The 12157-nt window shown below is 39.1% G+C and overlaps 2 protein-coding genes across 2 annotated transcripts; both read right to left on the bottom strand.

The window, feature by feature from the left end:
- Positions 1 to 458: 458 nt before the first annotated feature.
- On the bottom strand, positions 459 to 6588 carry LOC125003851. Its single transcript, XM_047578081.1, has 9 exons — positions 6383 to 6588; positions 6060 to 6293; positions 5855 to 5959; positions 5456 to 5677; positions 4921 to 5256; positions 4468 to 4819; positions 4327 to 4384; positions 1453 to 1634; positions 459 to 1325 (listed from the first exon to the last, which is right to left on the bottom strand). Exons 1-9 carry the CDS (start codon positions 6561 to 6563, stop codon positions 1298 to 1300), a joined length of 1698 nt encoding a protein of 565 aa, XP_047434037.1. The 5' UTR covers positions 6564 to 6588; the 3' UTR covers positions 459 to 1297.
- Positions 6589 to 7604: 1016 nt separating this feature from the next.
- On the bottom strand, positions 7605 to 11318 carry LOC125003848 (B-cell receptor CD22-like). The gene is made up of 9 exons (XM_047578077.1): positions 10679 to 11318; positions 10196 to 10495; positions 9873 to 10106; positions 9668 to 9772; positions 9287 to 9508; positions 8755 to 9090; positions 8302 to 8653; positions 8143 to 8200; positions 7605 to 7842 (listed from the first exon to the last, which is right to left on the bottom strand). The coding sequence occupies exons 1-9, from the start codon at positions 10731 to 10733 to the stop codon at positions 7705 to 7707; spliced, it is 1800 nt and encodes a 599-aa protein (XP_047434033.1). The 5' UTR covers positions 10734 to 11318; the 3' UTR covers positions 7605 to 7704.
- Between the last annotated feature and the right edge of the window lie 839 nt (positions 11319 to 12157).

A 12157-nucleotide genomic window follows, 5' to 3' on the forward strand; every position in this document is an offset into this window, starting at 1 on the left:
CACAACACACTTCCACACTTGTGTTATCTATTTATACTCTCGTTCAACCTCATACATGTTAATAAACTGCCTAAACAATACACAGTTAAACCTCCCAGTCACTGTGAAAGTGTCTTGAGCGCATATTATTTAACTTATATTATTAAAACTGGCATGAAAACGAGACTTGAACGATCATTTATGTGAAGGACAAAGGAGAATTAGGAATTAATTGCTGCTACTTTCACAACATGAACAGGAGGCAGCAAAGTATTTTCCATTGTTTATTTTTGTTTTATATTAATTGCTGAAGTGTATACTAGTATGGTAATAAAATATATTAATATTAATCTCTGATGTATCCATGACTGATTTGTCCTTTTGGGGTTAGCTAATAGGATTCTTATTTAATTAAGAAAATTAAAAACATGTCACAAGTATTAAGGTTGTTGGTTCATATTTATTGTGTTGAGTTACACTTAGATGAATTGTAAAACAAGACGATAATATACAAATACACAAATATCCAACAATTATGTCATGCAGTAGCTTTATTTTTAACGTCGCCATGGATACACGGCGTCTCCATGGCAACGTGTCCGCCTGGGAGCTAATTACTGTTGCTAACATTAGCTGCTCTTGGAACATCACAAAAAGGAGAAAGAAGCAAAGTAAATGCCAGATGAAGGAGTGCCATTAGTTCACAGGTTTGAGATCTTTCGCCTCCAGCTAAGCCCCGCCCCTCAAAAAACATCACACTGTTTACAAACTGTGAGGGGGTCTATATGACAAGAAGTCCAGTGGTATTTTCTTAAATGTGAACTTTCCTGTTGCCATGTTTTGTACGTACTTTAATAGCTACAGTGTACAGTACAGTTTTCTTGTAGCCTATACACTGTGTGATGTATGTAGCACTGTAGCAAACAAGGCCTTGTTACACTTGCTGCATCTGGTTAGTCTTTGGACTGAGATATGGAACAGAGTTTTACCTTTGCGCTTTGAAAAAAACAAAACAAAAATAAAAATCAGTTTCTTTGTGGCATCTGTTACTCACAGTGAGATATTTGTTGCTCAGCATCTGACTGTGAGAATAATAAAAAGCCTGAGAGAGTCACACACGGTCATGTGAGCAAAAACGTTCATGGTTTCAATTCCTGAAACGTGGTGGACGTCTGAACTGAAGTACGTAAAGCAAAGGCTCAGACTGCAGGAATTACAATTATTCTATCTGTCTGACTGACTGTCTCTCTGTCTTTCTCTCTACATTTGTTATTGTATTCTGTCTCTTTAAGTTGTCCTTTGCTGTCTTGTACAGACTCTAGGTATCTTCTGTTTGGTCATTGAGCCTGAAAGTAAAGAACAGAATATTTAAACAAGTTAAAGTTAAAGTTTGTCTACAGTCAGAACACAAGGAAACCTTTTCAGTAGCCAATCTATAACCCAGGTTGTTTTGGAAAAGCAGGATATACTCACTCAGAGGTTGAATTAGACCTAAATTTGACAGCAGCGTAGGGGACCATCTCTTGGTCTTGGGACTGAGGTGGGTTTGTGAGGGAGTAGATAGGATCTGTGTTGTCCTCTGAGAAGTGGATTGTGTGGTAGAGAAGTTCCTGCTCTGCTGGTTGAGCTGAGGAGTCGTCATCACCACAGTTGATCTGATGAAACACGAGAGAAATTGAATTAACTGTTTAGTTGAGTTTTTGAAGTAACGCTGAGCGACACACTGAAGTTTTTGCTTTTGAACTAAAAGAAAAAGAGCAAATATTTTTTCGTTGTCACCCACACAGTAACCAGCTGTCTTTAGTGATGTTTCCTTTTAACCGGTACACAACAAGCTGCACAAATGGCAGCTGAAAATGAAGAAATGACACCAAACAGAAGCAGTTATGTTACTCGACTGATTTGGTTCAGTAATGTTTCACGTGGAACACACCACTGAGATGTGTAAAGTTTATTAAAACTAACGTAGCAGCACAATAAACCTGTGACAGCACCTGAAAACAAAAACATACAGAAATGTGTCTATGAGATTGTGATGCTTCAAAATCACAACTAAATTACTAAATGAGTTGCAACATTAAGTGGCCTCACCCCGTATTACAAGACACTGATGGAAGAAAATGAAATAATCTTCTCAAGTAAATATGATGAAAACAAGTTTAAACCATCGAGCTGCAGATATTTTGCTGAGGTAGAATAGCCACAAAGGAAAGACTGTGCTGCATCTGTAGAAGTTTTACTCAACAACAATAGATCTGTGGAGCAGCAGAGCCATTAACGCTGATATGAGACGTAGTGTTTTACCTAAGATTATACATGAAGCTGCTGTTATGGTGTTATTCTTACGATATGAACACACCAATCTGAGACATCTGAGAACCATCATCAACAAAGGTCAACGATGATGTTACCTCACGTCTCCTGAATCACGCTGATCTGTATGATCTGTTTATCTATGATCTTTACTTTTGTCTCTTTTGTTTCTTTTCTCATGTTCTGGTTCTAAGCTGAGCAGCCAATCAGAGTGATTTCTTTGATCGTCTCTGTCCAACATTGATTCAACCAGTGTTGCAAGATTAAAGTGTTTCACACCCGACTGAGGGGTTTCGTTGGGCAGTTGTTGGCAGGTGAACAAACTCTCATCTGGTCTGGGATCAGTTTGGTATTTTTTGTAAATACTTTTCAATGCTGATTTTAAACAAATCCATTTAGAGAAAGATGTGTTGTGTCTTCACATGACCGTCAGTGTCTAAACACCAGAGAAGCTTTATAGGCCTGTAGCTGACTACGTGATATTAAATGGCCTCTTTGTAGCCAGATGTGAGTAGTTGTAGTACATGAAGCTGTGGTTTGTTGCTGTTTGTCTTCTATGCTCTGGCTTCATCGCTTTTTATGGTAGTCTACAAGAAAATATTGACCAATATTTCAAGCACTTTTGGTGGTTTTTTCCTTTCTTTTTCTTTTTCTTTTATTGGAGCTGGCTACCGGAGCTTCATTTAAAGAAGAAAAAAAAAAGTAAAAAGATTGAAAAAAAAAGAAAAGAAAGAAAGAAAGAAAAAGAAAGCGCTCGTTGCGGTGGCGGAGTTTCCTCTGCTGCAGCTGAACAGTTGACATGTGGTCAGACATAGATACAAACCTGTCACTGTCTCACGGTGCATTTCACTGTCAGAGGACTTCAGCCTCACAGCTCTCTGTCTTCAGACTAATGGAGCCTGTGTGATTGGTTACTGAGTTTTATTAATGTTTACATCAAGCTGAGTTCAATATATGTTTATGCTACTGTGATTTGCATCCCTAGTCTGTTGGTCTTGGTTAAGTATCATCTTGGAAAAAAAGTGAACAATGTTTTGTTGCTTAAGCTCATGTATTCAGTCATTACTCAATGGTAGATACCAAAATCCATGTAACAAAAATGCTTGTCACTGTTCTCAGGTCAAATATTTACATGTGATTAAAAATGCGATTAATTTCGATTAATTAACTAATTAAGACTCTAATTAGATTATTTTTTTAATCGAGTCCCAGCACTATATATGAATGTTTCTCCACTCATTGCTAAGCTAAGTGGCAACTGAACTGAATTAAAAAAAAATATATTTTTCAGCAACCAACTTTTTTTCAGGTTACTTGTAATATTTTTAGCCGTAGACATTTCCCTCGGCCTCCCACCAGATACCACAAAAAGGCTGAGGTCTGACTAGTGGCAAAACACACAGTCCCTCACAGTCGTCCCGACGCTGGTAAATAGTCAAATGTCGTCTTGGTTTGTTAAGGCTTTAATGTTATACCACAATTAAACCTGTTTTATATCTGTTTTATATATATGTATATATGGCAATTGAACTGAATTAAAATTATACAGCTCATTGACACCATTGTAAACGTTACCTACTTTACCCACCTACGTTGTTTTGAGTTGTGTGTATTGTTTTACTCTAGTAAAGTAATTACAACCATAGAGCTCTTGGTTGGGAGTGTTAGCATGACATAGCAGATACACAGTGGTTGAAGCTACTATTGTATATGTATGTGAGATAATATGCTTATTAAAATAAACTAATTCTGTACTGAAAACACAAAATATTATGGCAGCTCTCACATGCTGTTATAAAGTCAAAGTACTTGTCTTAACATTGGTGAGCAGAATAAATTGGACTATCTAATGTTTGGCAAAAATGATTGAATTACTGGCCGAATATGGGATCCACCTCCAGGACCTGGGACAACATGTTTATGTAACATACAAAGAGCTGCCAGGGTCAAACCAGACAGAAGCTGCTCTTCTGACTGGTATGATATAACATCATTATGACTCAAATGAAGCAGAGTTATTCATTTTGTCTTTACCTGCTCCAAGTTGTCCGAGGTTTCATTCACGGGAGATCGACCGGAAGTTCTTTTTTTTCTGGTGAGTGAATATAAAAACTTGGTTAGTGTGTGAATTATCTTGTGGGTCGCTAATCTCAGAAAGAGCACTGTGATGTTCACCTAATCCACAAGAAGACGGTGAGAGATATTAAAATCAGGAGAACTGTAGAAACTCCTGCAGCTGCTGCTGGGTTCAGTTTAGATGTTTGTTTAGTTTGGACAGTGAGAGTCTTTAGAGCTGAGTTGATGTCTCTGTTGGTTCTGACAGCACAGGAGTAGTTTCCTGCATCCTGACTGCTGACTGGGTCTAGAAGCAGGTGTTTGCTTTGGTTGTGTGTCAGGTTCAGAGGTCGATTGTTGAAGTACCAAATGTAGTTTGTGTTAGCAGGTAGAGGACAGCTGGTCCTGCAGGTCAGTGAGACTCTCTGAACCTCTGTCACCACTGGAGAGGGACGTATCTTCACTTTCAGATCTGAAAGACAGACAGATAGGGTAATAAATATAAAAGAGACATTCTATATATGAGGACATGTATTGATTGCTGGTAGGACATGAGTAACAGATTCTAATTACCTGTGACAACCAGAGAAACTCCAGGAGAACCAGACACTTGTTCAGAGTTTGTTTTGATTGTGAAGATGTATTCTGCTGAGTCCTTCTTCTTCAGGTTGTTTAATGTGAGGATGTGTTGGTTCTTCATGTTGTCATGAAACTTCACATCACGTGTCTCTCCAGTCAGCTGTTGATCTGCCTCTTCAGTATTTCTCTTTACTTTATACCAAAGTTTAGACTCTGACTGCTGGTTGTCAGGATGAGAGTATTCACTGGAAATGTTCACAGAGGATCCTTTCAGAGCACAGATACTTCTGCTGATATAATTCACTCTCAGACATTTCTTCTCCTCTACACCTGAAATATTGATGGAAGACAAGAGACAGATTCACTTTAAGTAACTATTAAACTCACTTTGAATAATCTTTAAATCAAAATTCATCCCTGGGGCAAGATGTCAACTTCCTAGTTGATAGAAATGTTTGAAACCAGGAGCTTCTCCAGTGACTAAAAACATTTAAAAAGATACTTAAATCATAAGTTGGTTCATACTCACAGACGTCAGCAGAGCGCAGATCCTCAAGACCTTTTACAGCACAAGACAAACTTTCTGTTGCAGTTTTGAGAACTGAAATCTGTTGTTTCTCCTTGTCTCTGTCTACTTTTCTGTTCTTAAACCACATAAATGAAGTCAGAGTGTCAGTATGAAGGCAGCTGGTGTTACAGGTCAGTCTGATATAACCTGCTACGTCTGTAGGAATCCTTTGTACGTGGATTTCTGTTTGGAGACAATCAAAATATTTTTCATCAGTTCATCTCTGTAGTGTTAAATATATAATTTAATAACATGATCAGATTTCAGTCATAACAAATAATTAATTTTCTCCAGTGAACGTATGACTTGACAGAGATCAGAGGGGTGGTGGTGGGAGGAGTGTAAATGAGGAAACTTCACCTCTGGGATATGTGATGGAGCAGGACTCATCTACTGACGTCTGCTGATAAGAACACATTCTCCCTTTAGCGTAGGTCACACTGAAGCAGGTCGGAGTGACTGAATCTGAACAAAACCAAACACGTATCATCAGTGAACTGGTGAACACGTGTTTTGAGGAAGAGTCTGAAGAGTAGAAATAGAGTTTGTAACTGTTGTGACTCACCCACTGAGACTTCAGGGGCTCTGAGATCCTCGTAGCCTTTGACAGCACAGGAGTATGTGACTGCTTCCTCACTGCTGACCAGCTCTTGGTACCAGGGAGACCAGTCCTCATAGAGAAACTCTCTGTTCTTGTACCAGATGTAGGCTGCAAGGTTTTCAGTCAGAGGACAACTGGTGCTACACATCAGTGTCACTGTCTGTCCCTCTGTGGCAGGAATCACCTTTACCTGCAGGTCTGAGATGGTAGTTAATATAAATAACATTAATGCATCACATTACTCTTAAAGTGATCAGTCTGTAATACATTAGTGATAAACACTGTACCTGTAACATGGAGGTGAATTATGTTTTGGCTGCAGTTGTCTAGTTTGTTAGTTTCTGTGCAGCAGTAATAGTTTATATCATCTTCTTTTAGATCATTGATTGTCAGAGTGAAGTTACTCTCTTCTGACACGCTGTACTTTCCTTGATTCCCATCCTTAGAGATCTCAGTAGGAACATACATTGAACCACTAATGTAGACAATGGACCATCTCTTGTTTGCAGTGTGACGTTGACCTGAGCAGGACAGAGTCACTGATGAACCCTTTAAGGCACAGATGCTGGTTGGTTTCCCCTGAACTCCTTTAACAGAAGATTTCATCATCAAACATCTGGACACATTTACAATGTTAACATGACTTCAAGACCTCATAACATCAGAGAATCTGCTGCTTTAACTATATAAACGTTTACACCTAAACTCCAGCAAGAAATATTAAAGTTACATATTTCAAGTAATACAAGGAGAAAAAACAATCGTTCATACCTGAGATGTTCAGAATCAAAGTCATAATCAAACATCCAGCTTCTACTAAGAACATGACTGTTGTCGACTCCAGCGTCTGATCAGGAAGTTGATTCTTCTAATGAACTTATTAAAGCTACAACTGTTACTGTGAGACTTTATGAAAAGTCCTAAACATGAATGAATGGAGGTTAAAATCATCAGCAGTCTTCTTACAGACTGAAGACAGAATGAACTACTGGTTAGAGTGAATGTGTCTACAAGCAGCTTCACACCACAACTATCACTTCCTTCTTCATGATGACTTTGAGGAAGAAGAGACCTCTAGTGAACAATCTGTGTAGTGCAGGACTTATTACAGTCAGTCTGTCTCTTTCTATATGTGAGGGTGTGACTGCAGCTCATTCAGTCTTTTCCTGGTTGTTTGGTTCTGTAGTTGTGTAGCAATTTCCAGTCAGTTGAAAACATCAGGCACATTTTAAAGAGACACTAGTATTGATTTCACTTGATGTCATTTGTTTCTCACTGTATATTTTATCATCATACTATCATTATTTCCTATTTTCTACATAGTGGTTTCATACAACGTGTAGCAGGAGTGTATTTCACTAGATTCTCACGATAAAGTCACAGTGAGAACAGAGAGATGTGAAGCTGTTGTGGTTATTTTGAGGCAAAGAAAAAAAACGTCACTGAACAGAAGTCAGCAGACTTGACAACTATAATGTTTAATTCACCACAACACGTACAAAGAACCACACAAGTGAAATAGCTAAAACATTTTTACAATACATGCTATGATACAACGTTATTTCAATAAGTGAACTTTGTCACAAAGTAGAATGACAACAAAGTGGTTTCAGTGTGAAGGGCGTATCTCGATGGTGGAGTAGAGGTCAGCTGTGTGGTTCTCAGGGAAGTGGAGTCTGTCGTACTGATCATCATCCTGCTTTGCTGACTGAGCTGAGACGTTCTCATACATGTGATCAGTGTTGAGCTGAGAAGACAACAGAAATAACATGACGTTACATGATACTGCATTCAGAGGTTGGGCTGGTCCTCTTATCTGAGCATTTAAAACACACCAAGATCTCATTTGATACAACTTTCAGTGACTTTAGATTAATATTGATCAGTCATGACGTTCAGCACTGACACAGACATAGATTTCAACCTGACTTCAACGACTAGTTAACAAGACCTGTAATAAAACAGCATTTCCTGTTCATTTTTTTCATTTCTCCATATTTGACTGATTTTACAAAATAATGTCTACAGTGTGAGTCCTGTTGTGTACCTGCTGTGTGTTGTCTGGTGTTTCAGTTCTTGAAGACTGACTGGATCGCCTCTTCCTTCTGATATAAAAGAGTAAAGTGAACAAATATGTTGATGACTGAGTGATTTCGGATCAAAGTATGAATTACATTTGTCTGAAATCAAACACTGTGATGTTCACCTGATCCACAAGAAGACGGTGAGAGCAAGTAAAACAAGGAGAGCTGCACAAACTCCTGCAGCTGCTGCTGGGTTCATTTTAGATGTTTGTTTAGTTTGGACAGTGAGAGTCTTTAGAGCTGAGTTGATGTCTCTGTTGGTTGTGACAGCACAGGAGTAGTTTCCTGCATCCTGACTGCTGACTGGGTCTAGAAGCAGGTGTTTGCTTTGGTCGTGTATCAGGTTCAGAGGTCGATTGTTGAAGTACCAAATGTAGTTTGTGTTAGCAGGTAGAGGACAGCTGGTCCTGCAGGTCAGTGAGACTCTCTGACCCTCTGTCACCACTGGAGAGGGACTTATCTTCACTTTCAGATCTGAAAGACAGACAGATAGGGTAATAAATGTAAAAGAGACATTCTATATATGAGGACATGTATTGATTGCTGGTAGGACATGAGTAACAGATTCTAATTACCTGTGACAACCAGAGAAACTCCAGGAGAACCAGACACTTCTTCATAGTTTGTTTTGATTGTGAAGATGTATTCTGCTGAGTCCTTCTTCTTCAGGTTGTTTAAGGTGAGGATGTGTTGGTTCTTCATGTTGTCATGAAACTTCACATCACGTGTCTCTCCAGTCAGCTGTTGTTCTTCCTCTTCAGTATTTCTCTTTACTTTATACCAAAGTTTAGACTCTGACTGCTGGTTGTCAGGATGAGAGTATTCACTGGAAATGTTCACAGAGGATCCTTTCAGAGCACAGATACTTCTGCTGATATAATTCACTCTCAAACATTTCTTCTCCTCTGTGCCTGAAATATTGATGGAAGACAAGAGACAGATTCACTTTAAGTAACTATTAAACTCAGTTTGAATTATCTTTAAATCAAAATTCCCTGGTGCAAGATGTCAACTTCCTGGTAGATAGAAATGTTTGAAACCAGGACCTTCTCCAGTGACTAAAAACATTTAAAAAGATACTTAAATCATAAGTTGGTTCATACTCACAGACGTCAGCAGAGCGCAGATACTCAAGACCTTTCACAGCACAAGACAAACTTCCTTTGTAAGTGTTGGTAACTAAAACCTGTTGTTTCTCCTTGTCTCTGACTACTTGTCTGTTCTTAAACCACATAAATGAAGTCAGAGTGTCAGTATGAAGACAGCTGGTGTTACAGGTCAGTCTGATATAACCTGGTTTGTCTGGAGGAATCCTTTGGACCTGGATTTCTGTTTGGAGACAATCAGATATGTTATTATTAGTGTTCTGATATGGTTAGATTATAGGACTTTATTTCAGTCATAACAAATAACGTTCTCCAGTGAACGTATGACTTGACAGAGATCAGAGGGGTGGTGGTAGGAGGAGTGTAAATGAGGAAACTTCACCTCTGGGATATGTGATGGAGCAGGACTCATCTACTGACGTCTGCTGATAAGAACACATTCTCCCTTTAGCGTAGGTCACACTGAAGCAGGTCGGAGTGACTGAATCTGAACAAAACCAAACACGTATCATCAGTGAACTGGTGAACACGTGTTTTGAGGAAGAGTCTGAAGAGTAGAAATAGAGTTTGTAACTGTTGTGACTCACCCACTGAGACTTCAGGGGCTCTGAGATCCTCGTAGCCTTTGACAGCACAGGAGTATGTGACTGCTTCCTCACTGCTGACCAGCTCTTGGTACCAGGGAGACCAGTCCTCATAGAGAAACTCTCTGTTCTTGTACCAGATGTAGGCTGCAAGGTTTTCAGTCCGAGGACAACTGGTGCTACACATCAGCGTCACTGTCTGTCCCTCTGTGGCAGGAATCACCTTTACCTGCAGGTCTGAGATGGTAGTTAATATAAATAACATTAATGCATTACATTACTCTTAAAGTGATCAGTCTGTAATACATTAGTGATAAACACTGTACCTGAAACATGGAGGTAAATTGTGTTTTGGCTGCAGTTGTCTAGTTTGTTAGTTTCTGTGCAGCAGTAATAGTTTATATCATCTTCTTTTAGATCATTGATTGTCAGAGTGAAGTTACTCTCTTCTGACACGCTGTACTTTCCTTGATTCCCATCTGTAGAGATCTCAGTAGGAACATACTTTGAACCACTCATGTAGACAATGTACCATCTCTTGTTTGCAGTGTGACGTTGACCTGAGCAGGACAGAGTCACTGATGAACCCTTTAAGGCACAGATGCTGGTTGGTTTCCCCTGAACTCCTTTAACAGAAGATTTCATCATCAAACATCTGGACACATTTACAACGTTAACATGACTTCAAGACCTCATAACATCAGAGAATCTGCTGCTTTAACTATATAAACGTTTACACCTAAACTCCACCAAGAAATATTAAAGTTACATATTTCAAGTAACATAAGGAGAAAAAAAATGGTTCATACCTGAGATGTTCAGAATCAAAGTCATAATCAAACATCCAGCTTCTACCAAGAACATGACTGTTGTCGACTCCAGCGTCTGATCAGGAAGTTGATTCTTCTCATGAACTTATTAAAGCTACAGCTGTTACTGTGAGACTTTATCAAATGTCCTAAACATGAATGAATGGACGTTAAAATCATCAGCAGTCTTCTTACAGACTGAAGACAGAATGAACTATTGGTTAGAGTGAGTGTGTCTACAAGCAGCTTCACACCACAACTATCACTTCCTTCTTCATGATGACTTTGAGGAAGAAGAGACCTCTAGTGAACAATCTGTGTAGTGCAGGACTTATTACAGTCAGTCTGTCTCTTTCTATATATGAGGGTGTGACTGCAGCTCATTCAGTCTTTTCCTGGTTGTTTGGTTCTGTAGTTGTGTAGCAATTTCCAGTCAGTTGAAAACATCAGGCACATTTTAAAGAGACACTAGTATTGATTTCACTTGATGTCATTTGTTTCTCACTGTATATTTTATTATCATACTAATATTATTCTTCATGGGGCAGCATAGCGGCTCGGTGGTCAGCACTGATGCCTCCCAGCGAGAAGGTCTGGGTTCAGGTCCAGTTCTAGGTTTGGTTTGCATGTTCTCCCTGTGTCTGCATGGGTTTCCTCCCACCTCCAAAGACATGCTCGTTAGGCTAATTGCACCCACTAACAACATCCTGTTGCCAGACATCACAGGACACCCTAAGAAGACCCATGTCCATTCTCTGATGAGTCACAACTGTTTTGGAGGCTCAAGTTAGACCAACACAATATTAGGAAAGTGGTCATAATGTTATTCCTGATCGGTGTACGTAGTCCCATCTTTCTCTTTGTCCCTTATCAAGTTGTCTGTTGAGTTTCCTCTGTGTACTTCTGAGTTTTTATGACCCTGTTTACCGTGCAGGGCTTTTCGTTCCAAATTTAGTACATTTTGATAAAGTTTATTCCCTGTCCTTGTCTCCCCCTTGTGTCCACATCTGAGTACTACCTCTTCATCACAACACAACATATGTCTGTGAAGGTTCTCCATATATTTAAGCTCTAACAAGGCCAGCTGGACTAGACCTTCCTGTTAGTGGTTCCTGTAATCCGTCACTAGTTGAAGGTTGCATGTTTGTGTTAACAAAAAAATCTGTGTTAACACAACGAGTGACGACATCACATAACGGTCAAGCGTGGCCTGCTGCTTTGTTGGTGTTGAAGCTCTGGGTGTTGATGTTGTTGGATGGAGTCATCGATTCAAAAATGATCAGGTGAAATAAATAAATACCATGTTCTTATAGGAAATGTCTTCTATCCATATCCATTTACTAAAATATGATGGATTATGTTTTTTCAGAAATATTTAATTTTGGGGGGAAAATTAAAAAATATATATAAAAAAAATTAATAAATTTCTGATCAACCAAAGATTTTGTGACCCCAGCCCTGCAGTAGGCCCCCTGTTGA

This window comes from Mugil cephalus, chromosome 2, assembly GCF_022458985.1.
Source record: "Mugil cephalus isolate CIBA_MC_2020 chromosome 2, CIBA_Mcephalus_1.1, whole genome shotgun sequence".
Classification (NCBI taxonomy): domain Eukaryota; kingdom Metazoa; phylum Chordata; class Actinopteri; order Mugiliformes; family Mugilidae; genus Mugil; species Mugil cephalus.